Consider the following 27393-nt stretch of genomic DNA (forward strand, 5'->3'; position numbering starts at 1 on the left):
AATTACACACTTTTCTGTTAAAGAAGCAAGCCCTTTATCGCTCATAATTCCAGCTATCACTTGCTTGGGCATCTTCTCGGATCAATAGCATATAGTTAAGTGGAAGAAAAGGCTAAATGTGATTGCTATTTGCAAAGCAAGGATTAATTTTTAGTTTTTAAGTGCTCTTGTGTTTTGTGTTAAAATAAATTAAATTCAAGTCACAGGTTCAGGGTAGCTACATATTCAGAGTTTTTTGTTAAATATCTGTCATTTTTTACATGTTGGATCCTGGCATAGGTTATAATAAAATCTAGTGTGCATTCTGCAATTTTACAGATCCTAGTGCTGGTGGTCATACATCTTGGATGGCAAAACTACATGGGTTGTGGCACCATAAAAATCAATAAATATTAACCTTTTCTGGCACTTGGTGCACGGATGCTTTATCAATTGCTGTCAGGTAATAGAACAGTCAGTGATGAACTGTATATCTCAGCTAAGGGATCCATAACAAGTTTAGAAAATCAATGTAGATTAACACACTTTTTAAATAAAAAAATCATCAATGGATTTCTATTTCCTATACAAAGAACACAAAAGCTAGTAAGCTCACGTTCTGAGTAGGTGCCTTTGGTGGGACATAAATATCAAGCAGCGCTCTAATCCAAAGAACTAAATATTTTACACCTCTCTCTGGCTCCACTTATATAATTATATGGATTAAATATAACCTGCTTTCAGACTTTAGGTAACATGCTAAGAAGCAGGAAAATTTTATCCCATTACAACATCCATCCTATTTCTGTTAGCTAATTCTTCCAGATGAGCTACAGATAATATCTAGTATAATCTTGTAAAGGCTTGAAATAAAGGGGAAAACTGTTTAGTAAAACCAGAATGTCACTTTATGCCATGGAACTGTCCTTAAGGTCACTTCAGTAGTGACCCTCGCACTCTGATCCCATGTCACCTGCAGGGCCCTCCTTCATACAGCACTGGTCCTGCCCTTACGTGCCCTGCCCAACAGGGGGACAGACTGCTGGCTGGGAGCCTCCAACATGCACACTAAGGACTGCATTCTACTTACTTTACGGTACTCACTCTGGTCCTCCCAAGACTTTTAGCTTTGTAGTTGTAGCTCAACCTCATGGGACAATCCAGGTACTGATAACTTATGAGGTGAATGCAGAACTAAACTGTCGAATTCGGTCATTTAAATAGCAAAGTGTAAACTTATTTGCAATCTCACTCATCAGTATATCCACGTCTGAGCCTTGATGGAGAACAAACATAAAGGTTTTCATGGCCCAGTTCCCTTAAAAAATACTTTGAAATTTCAACAGGGCAGCCACTCAGACAAATAGCTCCATCGTCGGATGGAAAATGAATGCTCCATACATAAGGTAACAGTTGTGAGTGAGAGAACTTTGATGTGCTAAAAGCTCTATTAACATAAAATCTGAAAGTTAGCCGTGGAGGAAAATGACTTTACACTTATCATTCTCTCAGTGACATCCATATTTTTAATCTCTAGATAAATCAGCTAAATAAAAATCAGAATTTTTATGAAAATAACAACATACTAGTTATAAATCTTTGGCTGTAAATTTTAAAATAGCTTTTTTTTTTTTTTTGGTGGAAATAACTCTAATGAATTCATTTTTTTGCAATAAACAGTAACTATTAGGCCTAATGATTTTCAAAGTGACTGCTCTGGGGGTAGAATGAGGAAAATCTTTAACACAAATTAATAAATAGATCTTACAATAGGATCTACTATGCATTCATTCCTCCAAGAGAGCTTGGTTCTTAGATGATGTTGAAGGAAGGCAGAAAAACATTCAAATAACCCAGATTCACCAGGAAGTCTCTAGTATCACACCTGAGACTGGATGCAAGTGTTACTCCCATGATCGGGGGAGGGTTACAGCAGGTCCACGTGGGCACTCCGCTCAAGGCCGGGGTGAGCGCATGGCCCAGACTTGCCGTGGGGCCAGCAGCAACCCTAAAAACATGCTTCAGGCTCAGACACCAAGTGCCTCACAGAAGGCCTGTTCCGAAATGGCTAACTTCTTCTTCTTTTTTAGACTTAAGGTTAGAAAGATTAAAAAGATTTTCACAAACTAGTCAAGGAAAGTCTTGTCTATTTTAAGTCAAATTTGATTAGCATCACGACAGGGCTTCCCGTCTGGATCCCTGACCCCACAACTCGGCCAGGGAGGTACACTTCCCAGCCTTTTCCCCATGTTTGTCACCCAAACCAGCGAAGATTAAAAAACAAAAAAAAACCCCAAAAAAACCCCAAAAATATAACACTGTGAGAGATAGCCCAAGATTAGGAAGAGCTCCTAGAGACAACTGTGATAATCTTAATTTTTCTGTGGTAACAAGCATCCACGAGGCTAGAGTACATTTTCCGGACTCCAAAACAAGCCCACTTTCCATTTTGCAGGGAAGATGTGTGCAAAAAGAACTGAGGTAGACATAAAAGTCACAATCTCTTTTTTCTCTGTAGTTTCTATCAATAATAGCTTATAGCCTCAGTGTTCACCAGCCCCACGGAGTATCCATATCCAGAAATGGAGATAATTATTTTTAGGCTGACAGATTTTATTCTAACACCACCCTGCCATCTTGCAGCAGTCATTGAGAATATGAAGAAATTCGTATACGAGAAGGGAAATAATTCCAGCCCTAGAATAGGTTTGTTGACTTTCTACATGAAGGAAGAAAATAATCATCAGTAAATATCACCATCACCATTGTTGGGGAGATTCCTCCTTTCTTTGCAGAGTTAAGCTTTAAGACTGTGTATTCTCTCATCTAACAGCATCTTTGATATGCGGCTCTATGCCCATAACAAGCATAGGCCTCATGTAATAGGAAATAAATGAAGGGAAAAAAACCCAGCAACTTCATCTATACTTAAAGAAGGAATAATTTACCTGCGTAACCTATTTAATGCCGCTCTGAGCAACTCTGATCTATTCTGATTTATTATAACCCTACTTGTCTTTGATGTATTCAAATATTTGCTTACCCACCCCTTAGCGTACACTGTATGTGTCTGAGCGGATCCGTGTATTTGCTTTTGTTTTTCCTTCCATGCCTGAACACCACCCTAACCTTTCAATCAATGGGTTGTTATCGAGAAAACCTACTGAAAACTCCTGCTTTGTGACTACAGGTCCCCATGGAGCACATGTGTTCAACCGGTGAGCCCCATGACTCAAATGGTGGTAAAGGGATGAGTGCGAGTGACAGTGCTGGGCCACCACAGGGCTGGGGGGCGTGTGGCCGTGGGTGCCGGAACGCACCAGCTACAGACACATGAGACATCCTCAAATACGTGGTCAGGAAAATTCAGGATTTAGACAAGCAATCCTGTAGGGATTAGCAGAAGTCTCCTGTAATTATGAAGTGCATCACAAAACCACTGCGAAAGTTTTATGAGAAGTCACAGGAAGAAACTGCGTCGTCTTGGGCAGTTTCCAGAGGAGTGGCAGTGCGTATGGGCACCGGAGGCAGGAACCCCGGCTCTCCCTGCCCCCCTCACTGCAGGAACTCAGCCAGGGTCCCACTGCGCCTTCCCTTCTGTCACCCTCCGCTAACAAACAGGATTTCTGTGTAAATGTTCTGAAAGAAATGTACATTTTATACACATGGCTCAAGGAACCCAATTAAGAAACAAACACCAAAAGAAAACGTCGTCCATTCCAGGAGTGTTCCCTCCTGGTCCTCACCTTCTCCCCAGAAAGGTCGGGCGTGTGACTTGGTCTTGGGTCGGGGGGCTGGAGGTGAAGAGAAGGATCTAGATGCCAAGGGCACAAGCTCTCCGTGAGTAGTTGTATGTAGCAGACGTTTGATACAAACGGACTTTATTTTTCTCTCAACAACAGTCCCCCAAGTAGGACTTAACCACGTCAGGGTTTTGAAGGAACAGAGGCGCGGGAGAGCCAAACTTCTTACAAGGCACAGCACTAGTGAGTGATACCGAGCCCGCCACATCACTCCTGTTACCTCCCTGGTTTCCTATTTCCCTTAGTTCAAAACCCTCTCCACATCTTCAAATTCTGGCCTCTCCCAACGTCCTGGGTCTCACATGGAGTCTCCTTCCTCACCCCAGCTCACCAGGACCCTGCTACCCTGGGCTGCCCAAGGCCTTCAGGGAAGGTCAGTTATCTAGGTAGGCTTGTCAACTCCCCCCCCGCCACCCCGAAGCTCGGACTCCCCTGACACACTCTGTCATAAGAGTTCTTCCTTCAAGCAGATGTCCCCACGGTGGCTGCAAGTCCTATTTGTGATGGAGGGTTGCTCCGTGCCTCTCTCACGTGCCAAGCCCTGTAAGGGCCGGGATAACGCGTGTTCTGTCTACAACTCCCTGTCTGCACGGGACCAGGGGACTGATTCGTTCCCTCTAATGTTCAGAATCTTGGGAGAACCTTAGCGGATGACTTAAACGAATGTACTGTCCAAGAACCATTGCAAAGAAACTGGCTGTAATCTAAGAAGCTAATTCTCATGACATCCATGACCAGAGAGGTTTCTAAACTCGTTTTACACACAACAAGCAACACCTAAAGGCGACAGATGAGAGAGGACCAGAGCTGACTCAAAAGCGGCCTGATCGCATTATTAGACAACTGTTTTTGTTCTTGTTTTTCCACCATCCCATGCTGGCAATCTTGACAGAACCGAACAAGAGGGTTCTATTTCCTTAATTCTGATTACTGAGGTCTTTAGAATAGTGTTAACAGCATTCACTGCCTGCCCTCCTGATGTTAAAAAGCAACACATAAGAAATACAGAAAAGCTGGCACTGTTAGGCCCATCATTTTTTCTAAACAAGTACATGTTAAAAAATGAAACTGGGGACACTTTCAGCCTACCATTTTAATATCTTCTTAGATGCTCTTAAAATATAGAAATAATATGTGTTTGTAATGGAAACAAACCATTGCAATACAGAGTTGTATAAAGAAAAAAATGCACAGGTTTCATTCACCATCTAAACGGACCTCCTGAGATGGGGAGTATTAAGAGTTCGCTCATGGCATCTACGTGATTCTGCATGCTCAGACAAACACACATGTGGGGTGGGTTCCTTCTCCCTCTTGAAGAAAGAAATAGTCACAGCAGGCCCATTCCTCTGCAACTGCTTTTTGCATGTAATCACGCATCCCAGGTCAGTACATATACATCCAGCTCATTTTTAACAGCTGCATGTTTGTCCACTATACGGACAGTCCCCTCCTGATGGGCACTAACATAATGTCCAGTTCTTGACCATTACAATAACTCACAACAAAGTATCCCTATATACCAGGACATTTATTCCATAAGAATGATGCTTTAATAGAATTGCTGAGATCAACAGTATGTGCATTTTAAAATCCAACAGAGTTTCATTTAGCAAGTCACTCTCCCACCAGTAATGCATAAGATTTCTAACTTTCCAAAATATGCTCCATCACGGGTCATTTTCAACCTTTTAGGTTTCTGCCAATGGTTTAAAACTGGCATCTTATTGTTGTAAAGTACTGACAATTAGTGAGGTTAAACACCTTTGTGTATACTTACTGGTAATCTGCATTTTAAAATGCCTATTCAGATTTGTCTTTTTTTTTTTTTTTTGAGAGGGAGAGGGAGAGGGTGAGGGGAGGGGCAGAGGGAGAGAGAATCTTAAGCAGCCCCATGTGGGGCTCCATCCCAGGACCCTGAGATTATGACCTGAACCAAAATCATGCGTCAGACGCTTAACCGACTGAGCCACCCAGGTGCCCCTAGATTTGTCTTTTTTAAAAAAAAAAATCCATTTGAGAGAGGTTTTGGTAAATTAGGAATAGTGACCTTCTGTGGGAATACTAATTATATTAATCCTGGCTCTGCCTTACATGTTGCAAATATTTTCTCATAATTGATTGTGAAGCTTTGTTTACTTTTTTTCCCTTTTTGGTTCTGTCTTTTAGATCTTCGGTAACTGCTAGGTCATACAAATATTATGAAGTTTGTCTCCATCATCACTTGACTGTGTAAGAATATAAAATAAAAATTCAATTCATATAAATATTTTTAGAACAAAGATATAATACCTTTCTTCTTAATTATCTGAATCTACTTCTTTGCCTTTCTCCTTCACACTTCAATTATTAAGTGTCTGGGGTTGATAAATAAAAGATTTGAAAACACAATTAATTGTTTATAATAGTTCTTCATCGGTCTTCTGGTCAGATTATTATTGAGATAATGAACGCCACTGTATACAGAAACTCTACTTGTTACCTTATACTTTGTTTTTAAACAGGAAGCACCAGAGTGATATCAACATATAAAGATCTCATAATAAAGGTCAGTTTTTTCACATTTCAATCCTCATTTGCTTCAGTATATTCACTCTCACAGTCCAGAGTTACAGAATGACAAACAACATGAAAGAAACATAGAGTGTGAAAAGTCTAATGGATGTTTGAGGTATGCATGTTTAGATAAATATCTATGTGTTACAAACAATAGAATTTATGTCCTAAAACAATAGATGATACATGACCAAAAATGCAAGTTTAGAATTTAAGATATGTTACTAGCCCCGTCTCCTGGGTCAAAGGTATCCATCCCTACACCAGCTTATACTCACAACCTTGGATCACGTCTTACCCTGCAATGTCAATTCTGTCTCTGGGGTCTAAATGATTATTTTCTCTCCTTGAGCTTTTATAATCCAGCCAAGGACAAGGGAGCTAGCTATCTTTCTTCAGTGGGGTGACTACCAGCTATCCCTATTCTGCTTGGTGCAAACACAGGCAAGTTCCTTTGTGGACTGATCATTTTCTAGAGGTCATTCAGACCATAATTTCAGGGCCTCGCCACTATCCTGATGGTCCTTCTTAGGAAATTAGACCCAGTGGGAACGTTTTCTCCCTCTGCTTAGTCTATGGGTCAGCATTTTCCTTCCCTTGTAGTTCTTAATTCCCTTAAGTGGCAATTATTTAAGACACAGTTAGAGAAGGTGCAATCTACATTCATCCAATAAAACCTAAATATTAAAAAGGACAGAAAAATTCAGCATGGCTACTAAGGATAAATGGGACAGCATTTAGCATTTGAAAGGTACCAACGAAGTGGTACATGAGTAAATGGATAAAAAAAAAAAAAAAAAGATTGGAGATAAAAAAAAAAGATTAAGAAGAACTAAAAGGGCATACTATGTGTCAAAGAGACAGAGCATCTTAATTATAAAAGGTTAATATCACAGCCAGAGTCAAGAAATAGGTGGAAAAACCACTCCAATAAATACTATCTAGAAATCCACCCACAGTAGCTGATACAGAAAGACTAAATTTTAGATTTTTAATGAGCATATGATAAAAATCCATTAGATTAGTACCCTGGTCCAAAATACTCTTTACGGAGATACCATATTAGTGTGAAAACATGATGCTTACGGATGAAATCACCACTTCTGTGGAAAGACATGTTAGAAAGACTATGATCACTGCATGGACATAAGAGATGAATGTGTCCCAAGCTAAAGGTTCTAAAAGGAGCCAAACGACTAGAATGGATAAAAAAAAATACGGGAAAGGACTTAATTAAAATGACAACGCCCTCATGAAGCACGCAGAAGCTCCAACCATGTCACGCAGAGAATGACAGGATGCGTGAGCTGTGGATAGTGAGGAGCATAATGTGTGCAGGCCAGTAGGCAGAGTCCTGTGGAGCTCTACCACTTCTTCCCGTGGTCTCCACTTAAGAGCAGGTAAATACCTGTGAAATTTTAAGGACTGACTCAAGTCCAATTGTATTCTTAAAGTTTTAAAACTTAATCTTCACGATTTGGTCTTCAATTTAACTCATTATCTGCCTGGTATATCAGAAAGTAGCATTTTGCCAAGAAAATCCAACATGTGGTGTTTGTGAGACATGGTAGACATGAAAAACTTCTGGGTTGAAAGTGAATATTCATACATAAAACCAGACTGATTCCACTAGGACCACTTCTAAGGCTTTATTTAACTCCCACAGTTAGAAAAGGTCTCATCTCTAGCATAAATTCCTTATTCTTCAGCTCTCAAAACCGTTCTGATTCTGTGAGTGAACACTGACCCATCCAACACTCGAGATGACATCTGACCCAAGCATTACACGACACAGCCTGGCGGCGGCATCATGACAGCCACCCGGAAACCAGGGGCCGGCTCCATGTGCCTCGCCAGCCTCGTAACCTCACGCTCCCCCTCACCATTAAACTGGGAAGGACGGTGGTATCGTGTGGTTTGGGAAATTAAATGAGACGGTACTCTTAAACAGAGCCCACTAATTTGGCAAAGTGAGTGCTCATATGTAATCGCTATTATCACATTAATGTGGCAAATTATTTAGAATACAACGGAATGAACTCAATGCTTTCTTTTTACATCTTTCCTATACTCTAAAGAATAGAAAAAACTTATCATGGAAAAGGCTTAATAAGATCAAGCCAACTAGAAAAGTATTATTACAACACACTGGCTTCTAAGGGTTCCTCGAATTCGCTATTTCCCCCTTTCCGGGGGTCTGTGTTGTTCCACGGCCTGGAACGTTCTCTCTCACTTAACTCTTACCCTCTTTCAAGACTGAGATGTAAGGCAGGAGTCTCACCTGGCGCCCTACACAGATCACTTCCCCAGATGCCTTCCCAAAGCACCTTCGACTTTATCTTTGTAGGCCTTAGATGGCAATTGGGTGTTTATTTAAGTGGTTGTTCCATTAATGTCTATTCTCCACTAAATCAATAATCCCTAGCAAGGCAAGGACCAAGCCTGTGCTGCTCACTCCTCTGTCTCTGATGTCTATAGCGCAGTGTGCTGGGCTCATCGTGGGCGGACAAAGGTCCGTATTTGTTTGGTGGTGACCTGGTAGGTCTGAACACAAAAGTAGTTACAAATTCTCAAACAAAACAAAAATTTCTAGTCACTTCAGGACTTTTAAAATGTGTTTTGCAACATACTAAGAAGCAGAAGAATGTAAATCTCATGAACTCAACAAAAGTTTACAAAACCTGCCCCACTAAAAAGGTTTAGAAATTACTGATTTAACTTCTCCGTGACAGGATTCAGAGGTCATCACCAGAGATAGTGAGAATGCTTTTCAGGAATAGTTTGGAGCTATTAGGGAAAGGTTAGACCACTTCAATTCTGAAATTGGTTGGTGCCTTCCTGATCGGATTCTACGGGATGAAGTCCTGTAACTGCAAACAGTGTATCACAGCTTTCTAGAATTCTACAGTTTGGGGTTTCATATAAGGATTCATATCAGAGACAAGACCCATGGCCGGGAAAGAGTGGAGGGAAAGAGTGGCATACTTGAGGAAATCTTACAGGAACTCCTGTTTGCTCAGGAGACAGAAATAGTGGGTAGGGAGGATGGTCATGCCCCTCACTGTGTGGAAGCGCAGGGCTAACTCAGGGGGCTCTGAGAAGAGCATGAACATACAAAACTGGAGCATAAGCAAATATACACACACAGATCAAATGCCCGCATAAATAAGCAGGCTATACTTGGGGCCTAACTCAAAACCTTTAGGCCAAGCACATTCAATTTTATCTGAATTATTATAATAAACTATTGTTTCATATATGCTGAGTGAAAATGATTATATACATATTAATGTAATATGTGAATATCTAGACATCTTAATGCCCAGAAGATGAACATACCCAAATTGATTCTGCCATAAATAATAAAAATACATAGCCTTGGATTTCAAATGTCTTTTTCAATGTAAAAAAGACATTAAAAATTTGGTATGTTCAAACTGAACATAAAACATCTTAAAAATGTCTTTCTAACACAATTTCTTAGACACAGATAGAGAAATTGGGGTAAAAAAGAAAATATATTAAGTACAATAACAGAATCATATCTAAAACCAAAATTACTTCTTTGACTGGTAAAAGATTCATGACCCAAGAGCATACATCACGGGAAACTTTTCCTCATTATGTACAGGGGGAAAGGCCAGAAATATGGACAAAGATGATATATTAGAATAACATTAAAGTAAAACAAAAGAAACCCACAGTGTTATTCAGCCACATTTAAAGGGCCATCCTGTTTTTCTCTCGGTTCTTCAGCATTTTACTGCACATTCTTTGCAATCCAACTTTCAGCTAAATCCCCTCACAACCCCTTTTGGACCCTAAGGCCACTTCACCTGCTCAGCGTCCAGCCTGTCTCGCTTCTCACCTCTTACTCCCCAATTCTTACACAGCCAAGTGCTCGTCCACTTGCCTTCCCACGACTCAGGTCGAACAGCTTTGCATACACTAACTCCATTTGCAGAGGGTCTAGCGCCTTTCCGTCCATATAGCAAACACGGTCCGCGACACTCGCTTCCATAGAAAGAGCGCTCATAGGATATGAACTAACATTACAATTACACGTGCACAAGAGGGACTACATCTGGCCCCACTTCTATCTGGTCCGCCTGAATATCAGGGTTCATCTAACAAAGCTGAATCCTATCGATGGGTTATCTGTAAAACACCAAGGAGTACCACATTTCAGTGTTGACTAGTCAAGAGATTCAATAACTGTTTAGTTGCCAACATAAAGAGGTTTAAAATATGATACTTAACTGCCTGGTAAGTGAGAAAGGTCATGAGACTGGTACTTTTTTAAAAAATAAAAACTTAGGTGAAACCAGCTGTAGTATTTACCAAACAGTACTCTGAAATTTCAAGAGAACTATCTGGGCATTTTCACATCTTTGTCATTTTATATTAAGAAAGTCGTTAAAGTAAACAGTGTATTCTGTTTCTAATCATGAGACTAAGGTATATAAACACGAATATGTAAGTTATGCCATCAATCCAGGCCACGTATTAATATAAAATATAACCTGGAATATCCACTCCTGTCACTCAAGAGCAGCACCTACTGGCACAATTTAAAAGAACCCAGAAGACATAGAGTAATTTCAGTTCAATATTTTATTAATTAAATACTTATAGAGCACTTAATATATGCCAGGCACTATTTTAAGTACTTTACAAATATTAACTTATTTAATCACTGCAAGACATTTATCACTAAAAGAGATTTAATGACATAAACCTTACTCCAAGATTCAAGGATTTACTTCGTTAGTTTGAGATGCAGATTCAGTTTAAAGCCAACAGAATCCAAATTTGTCCCTGGCCAACATCTGCAAAGAAACCAGTATTATAGTCCATTCTAATTTCATGAACCAGATAACAAATGTGAAGGAAATGCTGAAAGGCAGTTCCCTAAAAAGAGTTCTCTCCCAAAAAAAGAATATAAAATTTTACAGTCCATGCAACGTGAATAATCTATGCTAACTACAAAGGAGTCTTGCCTCTTCCTTTATAAACAGGAAATCACTTGCGTGAGGTTTTTATTTTAAGCATGCATTAAAATTATGATTTTTCGTAAGATGAAAAAATGACTCTGTGCCAATCACACTGACATGCTACTCAACAAATGGCACTAATAGCGGTGACGAGAGTGAACCTGTCTGAGCAGAGCTTTTTAAGAAGTATCTAGACCAGCCATCAAAACTATGATTTTATCTGGTCGGGGCCTACGCTACCGTCTGCTGCAATAAAAGCTATTAGGTGATTTAAGTGACTACTTTACTATGATGGATTTTCATCTATTAAAAGAATGTATTTAAGTATTTTTAATCTTAGTTAGAAATAGAAAAAAAAGGAAAAATAAAAAAGTGTAAGCATGTCTATATAAGCTAAAATATTTTGCTTCTACATATTTTTCCTGAATAAATTAACTTTGCAAATTTACTCAATTGATCTATACATTTCCGATGCTGATTAACATGTATCATATGATATCTTTTTGGTCTATTTAATTTTAGAGTCTCAAGCCAATTAGTATAATTTCTGTATTAACTTCCCCATTTTCATTTTCCCATCCCAATCAACTCCCTTCCCTAATCACCCCGCACCAACAGAGATACCTATTTAATATTTTCTGCTATGCATCCATGCAGGAAATAGAGAAGAAATAAGTATAATTTTTTTGTATTTGTAATTTAAAAAATTTTAATTTGTGGTAAAACACACATAAAGTAAAATTTACCATCTTAACAACCTTTAAGTGTACAGTTCGGTGGTTAGGTGCCAAGTTATTCCCACTGTTGTATAATCAATCTCAGACTTTTTCATCTTGCAAAAGAGGAAGTGTAGCTACCAAACAACTCCCATGTCCCCTCTCCCCAGCCTCTGGCAACCATCATTCTAGTTTCTGTCCCTATGAATCTGACTACTCCAGGGACCTCATATTCATGTATGTGGAATCGTACAGTATTTTTCTCTTGTGTCTGCCTTATTTCACTCAGCATAATATCCTCAAGGTTCATCTATGTTGTGGCATGTGCTGGAATTTCCTTCTTTTTAAGGCTGAATAATACTCCAATGTATGTATTATATAATTATATACATATTATACATAATGTAATTTATAATGATATATAATTTTATTTATAATTACATAATATAATTTACAGAATATATATTATATATTCTCTTTATCCATTCATTTGTTGACGGGCATTTGGGCTGTTTCTTTTCGCTACTGTAAATGTTGCTATGAGTGTGGTCTGCTTTCATTTCTTTTGTGTGTATACTCAGAAGTGGGGATGTTAGATCATTTGGTAGTTCTGTTTTTAATTTTTTTAGGAACCACCATACTGTTTCCATAGCAGCTATACTATCTTAAATTCCCAACAGTGCACAAAGGTTTCAAATTCTCTACACCCTTGCCAACACTATTTTATTTTGTTTTTTTGATACTACATATTCTAGTGGGTGTGAGATAGTAAGAGTAAATTTTTAAAGTGACTTCTTAGCTAGTAAGAAAAATATGGTGAACTCCTGTAGGATTTTGATGGTTTTCTTTTTCACATTTAGGTCTTTCATCCATTTTGAATTTATTTTTGTGTATGGTTTAAGAAAGTGGTCCAGTTTCATTCTTTTGCAGAGAGCTGTCCATTTTTCCCAACACTGTTTGTTGAAGAGGCAGTCTTTTTTTCCATTAGATATTCTATCCTGCTTTTATATTTTCCATATAGTTGAGGATCCACTTCTGGGTTCTCTATTCTGTTCCACTGATCTATGTGTCTGTTTTTATGCCAGTACCATACTGTCTTGATTACTGCAGCTTTGTCATATAACTTGAAGTCTGGAATTGTGATGCCTTCAGCTTTGCTTTGCCTTTTCAAGATGGCTTTGGCTATTTAGGGTCTTTTGTGGTTCCACATAAATTTTAGGATTGTTTGTTCTAGCTCTGTGAAAAATGCTGGTGGTATTTTGGTAGGGATTGCATTAAATGTGTAGATTGCCTTGGGAAGTATAGACATTTTAACAATATCTGTTCTTCCCATCCATAAGTATGGAATGTTTTTCCATTCTTTGTGTCATCTTCAATTTCTTTCATAAGTGTTCTATAGTTTTCAGAGTACAGATCCTTACCTCTTTGGTTAGGTTTATTCCTAGTATCTTATGGATTTTGGTGCAATTATAAATGGAAAAGATGCAACCTCTTTGGCATTGGCCCTAGGAACTTCTTACTAGATATGACTCCAGAGGCAAGGGAAACAAAAGCAAAAATGAACTACTGGGACTTCATCAAGATAAAAAGCTTCTGCAGAGTGAAGGAAACAATCAACAAAACTAAAACGAAACCTTTGAAGAGGAATAGATATTTGCAAATGACATATCTGATAAATGGTTATTAAAATCTACAAAGAATTTATCAAACTCAACACCCCAAAACACAAATAATGCAGTTAAGAAATGGGCAGAAAACATGTACAGACATTTTTCCAAAGAAGACATACAGATGGCCAACAGACATGTGAAAAGATGCTCAACATCACTCATCATTGGGGAAATACAAATCAAAACTACAATGTGATATCACCTTACACCTGTCAGAATGGCTAAAATTAACACAGGAAACAACAAACATTGATGAGGATGCAGAGAAAGGAGAAACTTCCCACCCTGTTGGTGGAAATGCAAACTCGTGCAGCCGCTCTGGAAAACAGTATGGAGGTTCCTCAAAAATTAAAAATAGAACTACCCTATGGCCCAGCAAGTGCATAACTAGGTATTTACCCAAAGGATACAAAAATACTGATTCAAAGGGATACATGCACCCTGATGTTTACAGCAGCATTATCAACAATAGCCACATTGTGAAAAGAGCCCAAATGTCTATCAACTGAAGAATGGGTAAAGAAGATGTAGGGTACACACACACAAGGGAATATTACTCGGCCATCAAAAAGAATGAAATCTTGCCATTTGCAATGACGTGGATGGAGCTAGAGTATATTATACTAAGAGAAATAAGTCAGAGAAAGACAAATACCATATGATTCCACTTGTACACGGAATTTAAGAAACAAAACAGGTGAACATAGGGGGAAAAAAAGAGAGACAGGCAGATCATTAAATAGACTCTTAACTATAGAGTATAAGCTGTGGGGTGCTGGAGGGGAGGTGGGCGGGTGTGGGGGGCTAGATGGATGATGGGCATTAAAGAGGGCACTTGTGATGAGCACTGGGTATTGTATATAAGGGATGAATCACTAATTCCTACACCTGAAACTAATATTACACTATATGTTAACAACTGGAATTTAAATAAAAACTTGAAACAAAAAAAGGAAAAAAGATAAATCTGGTGAACACAGAATACTAAATTATTGAGTACTGCTTATTATGATGGTAAAACTAACCAGAAAAGAATCATATTGTAAGCAAAAAGTGAAAGGCTTTTCTTACTCAATAATATAAAGGATTAAGGAACAATAATTTCACTGGGTACTATATTCTGAATGTAAATATGCACATCTCACTTTATTTGTTCATAAGGTTTTTTTGAATGATTATAACAAACAGGCACAGTAATCTACCCTAAGTCATAAAGTCATTCAGGAGGAGGACAAGACTGGGACACATCAGACAGACTGTCAAGGAACTGATGTTAGATCATAGAGAAATGAAGAGCAGGGGTATGTGAAATGAAGGGGAATATATATATTTATATATATTTATAAACATTATAAATATATTATATTTATATATATCCAATTATGGGAATTTTAGGATAAAATTTAAGACACATGCATGCTTAATTTTAGAAACTGATATGGTGGTAGAGAGGAAAGAAATGGACTCAAAGAAATACTGTGAACTGATTTTCAATAAAAGCGAAAGGCATAGGGTTTTCAACAAATGTTGCTCAAAAAAAAAAAAAAAAAAGACACTTATATGCAAAAAAAATACCAAACCAAAACAAAACCCTCAACCTGTACCTAATGTTATCCAAAATTTGACTCAAAATAGATCATAGATATAAATATATGCAAAATAAATGCAAAAACATAAAGCTTCCAGAAGAAAATATGAGTTTATCTTTGTAACTTGGGTTAGGCAAACAGTTTTTAGATACCATATCAAAAGTACAAACCATAAGGAAAACCATCACTAAACTGGACTTCATGAACACGGTAGTCCCCTATTATTCATGAGACACATGTTCCAAGAACCCTAGTGGATGCCCAAAACCACAGATAGTACCGAACACCATACATACTATTTTGTATTGCCATACATACATGCATATATACCTATGATACATCTTAATTTGTAAATTGGGCACAGTAAGAGATTAACAACAAGTAATAATAAAATAGAATATACCGTTAATAAAAGTTATGTGAATGGGGTTTCTCTCTCTTTCAAAATATCTTATTGTACCATACTCATCCTTCTCTCCTTGAGATGATGTGAGATGATAAAATGTGCAAATGATGAGTGATGGGGCATCATGAGGCAGTGCTAGGCTATGAATGACCTTCTGATGAGGCATCAGAAGGAGGGTCATCTGCTTACAGATCAAGGCTGACCATGGCTAACTGGAACCACGGGAAGCAAAACTATGGATATGGGGGGGCAGGGCTACTTCATTAAAAACGTTTTCGCTGGGGTGCCTGGGTGACTCAATTGGTTAAGCATCTGCCTTCGGCTCAGGTGAGGATCTGAGGGCCCTGGGATGGAGCCCTGAGTCAGGCTCCCTGCTCGGCGGGGAGCCTGCTTCTCTCTCCCTCTGCCTGCCACTCTGCCTACTTGTGCTATCTCTCTGTCAGATAAATAAATAAAATCTTTAAAAAAAAAATGTTTTCTATTGTGAAAGACACTGTTAAGAGGGAAAAAAAGGCAAGTCACAACCTGAGAGAAAATATTTGAAAATCATCTATCTGATAAAGGCCTTGTATCAAAATCACATTAAAAACTCCTAGAACTCAGTGCCCAACGAGAAAAGGGGCAAACTATTTCAAAAGACATTTCATCAAAGAAAATAAACAGATGGCAAACCAGCACTGACAATCAATATCAGTAGTGATCAAATACAAATTAAAACCACTAAAGACCACTAAACTCCTATTAGAATGACTTAGAAAACCCGACAATCCTAAGTGCTAGTGAGGATGCAGAGCGACTAGAATCTCATACACTGCTGGTAGAAACATCAGACGTACAGACTCTCTGGCAAACAGACTGACAGTTGTCTTTACAAGTTAAATATATACATACTGTATTGTCCAGGCATCTCATTTCCAGGTATTTACCTAAGATCGATGAAACCTTACACTCACGCAGAAACCTATACGTGAATGTTAACAGCAGCTGTTTATTTAATTACCAAGAGAGTAAACAACCTGGATGACAGATGTCCTTGTGGTCCTGATTTGCATTTCCCTGACAATGATGTTGAACATCTTTTCATGTGTTTACTGGCCATTTATGTATCCTCTTTGGAAAATGGCCATTCAGATCCTTTGCCTGTTTTTAAATTAGGTTATTTGCCTTGATACTGATGAGTTCAAGAGTTCTTTATATATTCTAGATAGAAGCCCCTTATCAGATAGATATGCCTCATTTTTTTTTCAATTTTATAGGTTTTCCTTTCATCTTCTTGATGGTGTCATTTGAGCCACAAAAGTTTTTAATTTTGATAAAGTCCAATTTATTTTCTTTCTTTTATTGCCTGTTCTTTTGGTGTCATATCCAAAAACCTATTGCCTAATCGAAGGTCACAAAGATCTGTTAGTATCTTTTCTTCTAGGGGTGTTATAGTTTTAGTTCTCGTATTTAGGTCTAAGATAATTTATGTTTGTTTGTTTGTTTGTTTTAAAGATTTTATTTACTTATTTGACAGAGAGAGACACAGTGAGAGAGGGAACACAAGCAGGGGAAACGGGAGAGGGAGAAGCAGGCTCCCCGCAGAGCAGGGAGCCTGATGTGGGGCTTGATCCCAGGACCCTGGGACCATGACCTGAGCTGAAGGCAGACGCTTAAGGACTGAGCCACCCATGTGCCCCAATAATTTATGTTTTAGATGGATTGATAAACTGTGTATTTATGGAAAAGCAGGGGTTAGCATGCACGCATACATTTCCTACTTCTGTCTGCTGAGAAAGCCCACAAGCCAAGGGTGCACAGAAGCAATGAGTATACACAGTGTGCATATCTTGGTTTCTAAACACCCTTCTCCAGTAAAAGAAACCAAAGATGCTTAAAGAAGACAGTGATTTCAGGATCAGGGCAGGCAAACCACCAGAGAGAGGAGCACACTGTGGTGCTAGAAAGTAAAGAGATGGTCATAAAAGGATGGGTGCACCCCAAAGGACACAGAAGCTTGTCAGAAGGAGCTCACAATGGCCAACGCTGGAGCAATTTGACTAAGAAATAAAAATGATATTGAATTGTAAACCACAGAGTACAATAAATCCATAATGGTAAAAATAAATTGAATAAAAAAATAATTGGGAGTGAAGGGTCAGCTATTCCTTAAAGAAGAATTCCAATTAAATACAGAAGGAACAGGGGAAGAGAGTATTACTGCTAAAACTCCATAGATCCTGTTGTAGGCAAGATCCACTAATGAATGTCAAAATTAGTGGGCAAATGCTTGAGAAGAAACAGGCTATTTGCATAATCTGGAAGTATCTCCCCAGAGATGTGTATTAATTAAAAAGGAGAAAATAGTAGGTCTGTAGTGGAGAAATATGAAGATACCACCTCACTCAACGGGTCCAGTTTACACTGTCCGCCATAACATACCCTGACGTGTTGCTCGTCTACTCTGGGAGATGCTTAAAGAACCTTAACTGAATCATGAGTAAACGTGAGACTACTGGAAAACAAGGAACATTCTACAGAATAACTGATCCCTATTCGTTAGAAGCATCAAGGTTGTGAGAGACAAGGAAAGACTGAAGAGACACAAGAACCAGAGGGCACGTCAGTCCCTGAGCTGAGCTCTGAAAAAAGAAAAACGACAGGAAGGAGACCTAGTGAGATGTGAAGGAAGGATGTGGCTTAGCAGATGGTCTTTGGTTTCGGTAATCCTGTCACAGTTACATCTGACACTCACATTCAGGGAAGCTGGGCAAAGGATATTTGGGAACTCTGCACTATTTTTGCAACTTTTCTGTAAGCTTAAAATTATTTCAAAATAAAAACTCAAAACAAGGAAAACCTGCTAGATGGTATCTTTGCTCAATAAAAACAGAAATAAATACATTCGCAAATGATTGATAATATACATTTTATATCTTCTGAACTAAATTTCAATACTAATTAAATAGTATTCCTAAACTTTCCTCATAATTTGAAGAACCTGTTCCATTCTTCTTCCGTAAAGGGTTTCAAAGGAAACAGTAACTGTTTTGCCCTATCAGCAGTGAGACCTGCCAACGCCTACCATGTTTCTCTCATATCATATTAGTCAGGGTCAAGATATGAATGTGAGGGTGTGTAAATTTTTAAAATATATAAATTATATTGAATTAAACAGCTGATAAAAGGTCTATATAAAAATAAAAGCCACGTCGGGCGCCTGGGTGGCTCAGTCGGTTAAGCGACTGCCTTCGGCTCAGGTCATGATCCTGGAGTCCCGCATCGGGCTCCCTGCTCAGCGGGGAGTCTGCTTCTCCCTCTGACCCTCCCCCCTCTCATGCTCTCTCTCTATCATTCTCTCTCTCTCTCAATAAATAAAACCTTAAAATAAATAAATAAATAAAAGCCACATCAATTACCTGATAAAATCATACTGCACCCACTATAACTTTCCACAATCAATTTTTTCCCCTTAAAATTTTGATAAATGAAGTTGTCAGGGGGGATAAGATCACAATTTTGTTTTCTTTTTTTTTCTCTTTAACTATTTTAACTTTCAGAATTCAGTTCATGAATGCTGTGAATGTTAGCCTAGATAAGATCATAATTTTGCTTGGCGATGAGGTAAGCATACTGCCATGTGCCTGGATAACCTCGTGGCAGCAAGGAAAGAAGCCGCAAAGGAAGTTTTAATGTGGCTCTGAATTACACAGGCTAATTATACTTAGCCAGGCCTCCCAAGAAAGAAGAGGATGGAGTTTTTTTCTGGAAGAAAAAAAATTAAACCTCACTTTAAAACTTCTAAGATCATACAGCTAGGGAATGAGCCTGAGTGCTCTGAGGGCCGGAGATCCATCAAAAATGATTAATTGAATGGATTTACATGAATTTCAGATTATCTTCAGTCAACTGTATGAGGTGTTACTATCAAAGGCTATATTTTAATTGTGGATTCTGATTTTATTTTAAATGTTGTGACTGCCATTAAGGATTTTATAGGACATTGAAATATACACTAGAAAGGATGTTATTTTCAGCAACATATTCATTTATAAAAACATTTTTAAAAATATAAAGCATACTAAATAACAAAGAATAGAAATTATTCAATAAATAAAGTGATGTTTCTACTCTGAAGAAAAGCTGTATGAAGACCTTCTCTAGCCCTGGCTTCAGCTACACGCTCGGACTGTCATGCTGATATATGGATACCCACTAACACATATATGGTTATAAGATTCATTACTCTTAGGAGCAAATTCAAATAAATGCAAAGAAATCACTTCAGTCTTTTCCTTCTAACTTCCTACCGTTAAAAGGGCAATAACGAAGCCCGCTATCTTCTTCTTTTAAAGAAAATCTCTGCATTATTTAACCTGATGTTCAACAGAAAGGCTAAGCAGGGTTACGCACCTTGAGGTAGAGGACACAGACGCAGAGTGGCTGAGTGACTTGCTTAAAGTCGCACATCTCCACAGCCATGGAGTCAGGACACTAAGACCCAGTTCACCCGCCTGACACCCACGCCATCCGCCAGGCTCTGTACTAGGTGGCAGAAGTACAACGTGAAAACATTTACCCTGGTGGCTCTTTTTATTTAGTATACGTTACTTCTTAGCTCATGTTTTCAGATGATCTGAAGTCTTAAAACTCCAAAATGTTAGGGCTTCATGATAACAATTTCATTAACCCACAGAGGCTGCTTCTGTTTTTAGCTCCTGTGCATGCAGCATGACGTAACCGGGAAACTCCTGGACGGCAAACGGGCGTGGATTGCAGCGGTCTGCCCTGCAGTGACATGGCCTCGGTGGGCAAGTCAGCCTTTTGAAGACGCATTTTTTTAAAGAAGCATTAAGCTGGGAGTAACACCTACCAACGAGCTTTGTCTTGAAGGAATGGCCTGGTGACAAGTTTGGCACAGACACTCTTGCTACCCTTCCTCTTTGTTTCTCTGTAACTGAGGTCACAATGCAACCGGGTAGAGTAACAGCATGCACCGACCACCTAAAGCAGGAAGCCGTGCCACACACACCGCACTCCCCAACAAGCAGGACTGCCCGATGGCAGGAGGGCCGTGGGAAGCAGGTGGCAGAAGCGTGGACCACACAGATGGAAAGAAGCATGTATGTCCTTAGCCCTGCTCCACGGTGATAAGCAGGAAAAAGACATTTTTGGACATACCAAAGAGAAGTTAGAACATTTCTTCCTAAGCAGATTGAATTAAAAATATTTTAAAATGTATACTTAGAAGGTTTTGAAAAAACATATTTCAGTATATTATTTAATAAAAGAGAAACAGGGATGAGTCGAGAGGATCTGCTTCTCAGTAATGCTGCATTTACTGATAAGCATCCAGCAAATGAACCGGTCCTGGATTGCAAGTCTATGACCAGAAAAAGCTGGTCAATGAGAACCCCTGCTTTGGCATTATTCCCCCACTGGCTATACAGTACACGGGGTAGTTAGTTCTAAACCTAGGAAATCCAACAGGACTGAGAGAGGGAGAGAGAGCAAAGAGAAAAGCCAGTCACTCGAACCTGCCACGCCGGGATGGACACGGAGCACGGTGCCGGACAGAAGGCACCAGAGTACGGAGAGAGGAGTTAGACGGGAACAAAGACATTTAGCAGCAGTTAAGACAAACAGTAAATTAACCCATGGGTGATGTCTGAGGGTAAAGAATCGAATTGTTGAACTGTTAATTATTTTAGGAAGTCTTTTGTCGGTGGTGAAATACCAGGAGCCTGGAAAACAAGGAATCCAGTCTGAAGGTTACAAAGAGAGAGAGTAGAGGTTGAAAATTATAGAGCTGCTAGTCTAACATCTATATTAGGAAATAAATTTGAGATGATACTTATGGATGAGCTTAATGATACATTTGGAGAAGTACAATTTAATAGGAGTGAGTCAGCATGGATTTACCAAAGGCAATCATGTCAGAAAAAATTTCGTTCCTTTTTAGGTTGAAGTGATAATTGGTTTATGTAAGGAGAACCAATGAGACACTGTCAGGATTTTCTGAGATTTTGGGACCTCTTCATAAAATGAATTATTGTACAAAATGTCATGACATGTGTCAGAGCACCAACTAACAAAAGGGGCTGAAAGTAATGGGGTTAAAAATAGAAGGCCCCACAATCTGGGGAAAACTACATTCTACAGGGCTCTGTAGATCAGAGCGCTAATGTTTTTAATTAATGATGAAGAAAATCTTTTATATGAGGAAATTTGAATATTCCGCTAAATGAGAGGGAATGGTTAAGATACAAAAGGCTACAGCTGTTTTATCTTAACTGTGATAGATGAAGCAAAGGGGCTCCACGGTGGAATATGGAATTCAATCTGCCCAAATACGCAGCGATGTGCTTGCAGAGAATTAAGGAATCAGTTAAGTGTAGTTACAGTTTAAATGGTACTGGATTAGATAGCATTGGAAAGAAAATGGATGCGGAGTTTTGGTAAGAATCAAACTTTCACATTCTTACTCTTATACCTGGGTAAGAGGAAAACGCTATGGAGTGCAATTAAATAATACATGTTTTAAAGAATTAGAAAAATGATTATCTTATGGAACAGTACAAAAATCCCACTTTGTGAAGAGACTATATCACACCGTACAGGTAACCTAATGTGCATTTTTAAATGTTTAAGTCTTAATATATAAGAACTGACGAAAATCATATCAATTTAAATATGTTTTTTTTTAAACCCTACCACAGTAGAAAATGAAGGAATTAGAGAAAATACCATGTCATCACTTAATGCTTAATTTCTCCTGAACAGAGAACATCATTTGATCATCACCTTTAGAAAACACAGACACATTTCCGACACTGCAGTCCCAGCTTCTCAGAGGAAAGGCAAAGGAACTAAATGGACGTCACAGTCACGGCACAGGGAGTGGCCAGGCCGCCCGGTCCCACGCGGGCACGCACCAGCAGCAGCCAGCGCCACGTCAGAAGCAAGCATGCTCTCTGACCTGGTGTGGACCTGGAATTCACGAGAGAAAACCATCTCTGTTTCCTTCTTTGGCACAATCACGAGAACCATACACACTCCCCTCAACCTTCTCCGCGGCCTTCTTGGTCTTCATCCTCCCCTCTTTCAGGTGCTGTTCATAACCAACCCCCAAGACTGACTGAAGGTCACTGGTATTGCAAACACGGAGTGTATTTCATTCCCGCTCAGGGTGCAGCGAATGAACGCCAAGCTAATTCTTCGGTAACAGAGATGGCAGACAAGCAACTGCTAATATAAAGGTCAAATAAAGATCATTCGTGGGGTGAAATGGATTTCACTAAATAGAAAAAAAATTATAATGTACAATGACAGAATTCTGGCAACTTTTAATTTGATGTCAATTTTGTGGGGATTAATAGGATTATAAAATTTCATCATATTGGATCTAGAGTGGACCTAAATGAATCTCTCTAGACATACAGGAAGCAAATAAATAATGTTTTTTTAAAAAAAAAGTATGTATAGAAAAGCTTTAGTTCATCCAACTCTATGACTGAGATTTATCTATAGTTTCTTTTTTGTGGTTGGTTCATCCTCACTACTGCAGAGCATCCCACTCGGTGAACACATAGCCTTTCATACAATCTCCTTGATGGACATTTGGGTAGTTTCAGTTTTTGACCATGATGAAAGTATCAATATATTTATATAAAGTATAAATACAAAGTAAAAGACTATTTCATTTAAAGATTGAAATTGTCACAGATTAAAAAACCAAATGCAGCTTATGAAGAAGCTGATGAAGCTACACCAATATGAAACACGGAATGATGGCAAGAAGCCTTACTACAGACAAAAAGGAACATTTCATAACTATAAGGATAGATGGGTATGTATATAAAATAATCTTAAAGTTCAGAGTAGCCAGGGATAGATCTTTAAAATATGTAAAGCCAAAAGTAAGAGAATTAAAAAAACCAAAAAAAAAAAAACAAATCCACAATCATAGTGGGCAACTTTACTACACTCCTCTTCACAGCTGATAGAGGTAGCATAAAAAACATGTAAGAATATAGACAATCTGAACAGCACAGTGAAAAAACTCCGTGTAAGTGATATGTACGGAACACAGAATACACACCAAACAGCACCATTATTTACGTTCCTTTCTAGTATATCTGAAACATTTACCAAAACTAACCAAATGCTGGTCATGAAGAAAGCATAAACAAATGTCAAAGGACTGAAATAATTCAGTATCATGTCCTATAAGCACAGTAGACAGAAGTTAGAAATCATTTTATATTACCATTTCAATAGTTAACAAAAAGGTAACTAGAAAAATCCCCGAATGCCTGGAAATCAACAAATACATTTCTAAATAATCAACTTTCATTTTAAAAATAACCACTTTTATCTGTTTTTCCAACAAAGCTATAACAAAAATTAGAGCTCACATAGAACCTTTAATTCTCTGGAGTATGAAATGAGAAATGATACCAAAATCATTCTTTTAGTTCCCAGAAATCACTGAGAGGCAAGACCATGAATTACCCACAGAAGTGATGGAGACGGAGAACAATGGGCAACCATGGATGCTCCGTATGGCCACGAGTAACTGTGCACAGAGCACATTACCTGGTACTGATGGTGGACAACACTGTCCTAACAGCCCTTACTGTCCCCACCGTGCAGAGGGGACACGAGACCCACAGAGTTAAAACAACAGTTCCAGAGTCATTCAACAAGGCAATGGGGCTGACATTCAAATCTATCCTACCCTGAAGGCCACGCCTACATGCCTACAGAAGCACAGAATGCTCCTGACTGCGCGCACGAGGATGGGAAGCTCTGAGCTGCGCAGAGGTCTGCGACCTTCACAGCGTGGAGCACCAGGATGTGACCTGGTCTCTGGGGAACTCTGGCTCAAGTACATTACCTCCATGACTGCAGGTACATCTTCACGTACCCAACCCAGGGAAGCACACAATCACAGCAAAACCTCTATCTGCGGAGCTGTTTTCCAACAAAAAAACAAGATACCTTGCTTTAACACATAAATTTCCAGATATCATCTCAATTAAAATTGAAAATATCCCGAATGGCACTTTTCTGTGGCTGCCGGTTAATGTGTCCCTTCTAGTGGTCTTTTGCATGTTTGATATACATGGTAGAGCCACATGAGGACGGGAGTGATTTAGTTTGTCTGTTCTGGGGTAGTTCTGAACTCAACCTTTTATTAAAAGAACTGCAAAATGTGCTTCATTGAATGCTGGGCTATAAGATGCTCAGCACATGAGCAGTGCGGACACCACAGAACACAGCTGATGGCGCCTTTCTGGGCCAGGAGCCACTCTTGCAGAAACCTGGATGCTGCTGCGGGCCCGCCCCAGTCCCTACTGCCCGGCATGGGTTCATCAACTGTGCCCTCATTCCACCACCAAACAATACGGAATGAAGAACAGCAACAGCTTGATTCAGTATCTTACTGTATATTGAGGAAGGCTCCTTTCCCATAGCCCCAAATGTACTGCAGATGATTTACAATTACACGTTTAAAAAGCCAGTCATAGCCTAAAAAATGTTACCCTTTTAAAGTTTTCTCTTAACTGAGCTAAGTTTACCAAAGCAAAAATATTACCAAAGAGCACCACTGCCATGCCCGGGGAGAAACTGACACCGCCATCCCACGTGTACCACCTGGGTTTGGTGTGTGAGGAATGCTAGCTACAGAGACTTCCGAAGAAAATAGTTTCAAACAGAATGATAAACATAAACCGAAAACCAGGACTCTATGCACATGAGCATTACACATATACACAAAGAAACTAGAATAATTTTTCTTAAAACTTGTTTTATACTAATACTATCCGAAAACACCTCTCCAGGGCCACTCAGCATCGCTAGTGCAGACGGTATGAGCCAAGCGGTCTGTCCTTCTGTGCAGAGCGACAAAAGGAATGTGTGTCTATGCTCTGCGATTAGTTTCCTCCTCCTTCCCTCGGCGTTCATCTCAAAGTTACAAATCCTTTATTTTAGGGAAATAACCCATCTGTAATATCCAGTTGGTGCAATGGACAGGCAGAAAACACCGACACAGAAGGCACCTTAAGAAGGAGGTGCAGCAGGACTCTCTGGAAAACGGCACTTTCCTGATGACCCAGCGTCAATTTAGATCATTTTGCTTGGCGGCTACTTGAAGCGCCTCCTTCCACAGGCACTATGGCCTCTGTATGGTCACGACTCATCTTAAGGAATAATCCACAGGAACTGACGGCCAGAAGACATTTCAATTTGACTTTACCTGTTCTTGCGCCTAAAGCTATAAACTGTCCAATTCAAAGCATTTCGGTAACAACCTCACCAACACATAAGGAATACCGACCTGTGTTTTTGTTTTTCAAAAACAGCCCTGGATACGACACAGATGACAAGTACAGACATTCCACCATCGCTTAAAAAGCCAGTCGTATGAGCACAAACAGAAATTTGAAAGGACACACCAGCATAAACCAAGTAATAACCTTATATGCAGACACGTCAAATGTATTAATAACTAATAGTTAATATCTTTCTAAATCAAATCATTCACTAAGTTCCGTTTCTTTTAACGTAAATGTTATCTGAGCAAACATTACTGACGCATTTTGCAATGGGCAGGGTTTCACATAACATTTGCATTTTGGGTGGGGGTTCCCATGACTCTCAAACACTGTGGGCACACATCCAGCATCACCACCATGACCCCCAGCCCTTCTGCATCGCTCCTGCTAGGCAGGCATAAAAGGTATTGCGCTTGGCCATTGGCTTTTTCACTGCTCACAAGGACCCCTCAAACAGATACTGCCATGTAGATTTACAGAGGAGGAACCTGAGGTGTGACGAGGTTGGCTTGCCTGAGGTCACAGGGCCAGTACCCAAAGAAGGAGGGTTTTCATGTGGCTCTAACTGATCCCAAAGCATCTGCATTCCCTGTATCAATTGGCATTACTGAAGTATAGTACTGCTTGGCCTACGTTCTGGAACTTTCTCTAAATCTCCCTCAGGATAAGCACTTCCTCCAACATGTCCTCACGCTCGTCACCGACCCCACCCCACTGCTGCACAGTAAGAATTCAACATCGAGGAAGGCGTGCTTGCTAATGAAACAACATGCTGGGCTATGCACAGGGAGAGGCTTGCTGAACCCTGTCGTTGTTGCTGCACCTCTGGGGCTTCCAGAGCGCGAGGTCTGACTTCCAACCCGAGGAGGCAAGGCTATTTGAGCAGCCATCCTCTGCCGTCAGCACCGTGCCCCTCACACTGTGGACAAGTCCCCCCTGATCTCTGGGACACGAGTGACATCACGGTTCGCTGTCCGAGCTGCTCAACTCACCCTCCCGGGGCACACGCTCTCCCTTCCCAGGTACTCATCCCAAGACAATGATGCACAGGGACAGGGCGTAACATTTTAAAGCACAAACGTTTTTTGAAAAAAATTTAAAAATGTCACCAATTAGTCAAAACGTGGAGTTCAAACTGCTATCGTTTCAGTCAACCGAGCGTGGACTATTTGCTATTACTAACTTTATCATCCTGGGGGGATCATTGTGTCATAGTTGCTCTTGATGACATACGATAAAAAAGACCCGTTTTCACAGCCGAGTGGGATAAGCCCGGAATGTGCTTTTTTTAGAAGTCTGGAAGCAGATGCTCTCACGTGTGTCAAAGTCAGTGACAGTAACGGACAACTAGCATCCGA

At 39.5% G+C, this 27393-nt stretch overlaps 1 protein-coding gene across 10 annotated transcripts in view; it reads right to left on the minus strand.

Annotated features, from left to right (window-relative positions):
- ZNF407 (zinc finger protein 407) overlaps positions 1 to 27393 on the minus strand; it is a 518640-nt gene that overhangs the window by 193465 nt on the left and 297782 nt on the right. The window contains exon 9 of one of the 10 annotated variants that reach the window (XM_081801012.1): positions 21003 to 22940. The exons of the other annotated variants lie outside the window; for them this stretch is intronic. Coding sequence (XP_081657138.1) covers positions 22903 to 22940 — 38 coding nt within the window. The 3' untranslated portion in view covers positions 21003 to 22902. Of the gene's footprint in view, positions 1 to 21002; positions 22941 to 27393 lie in introns of those variants that run through there. 10 annotated transcript variants of the gene reach the window in all.

Source organism: Leptonychotes weddellii, chromosome 13 (genome assembly GCF_054177405.1).
Source record: "Leptonychotes weddellii isolate Sample4059 chromosome 13, ASM5417740v2, whole genome shotgun sequence".
Classification (NCBI taxonomy): Eukaryota; Metazoa; Chordata; class Mammalia; order Carnivora; family Phocidae; genus Leptonychotes; species Leptonychotes weddellii.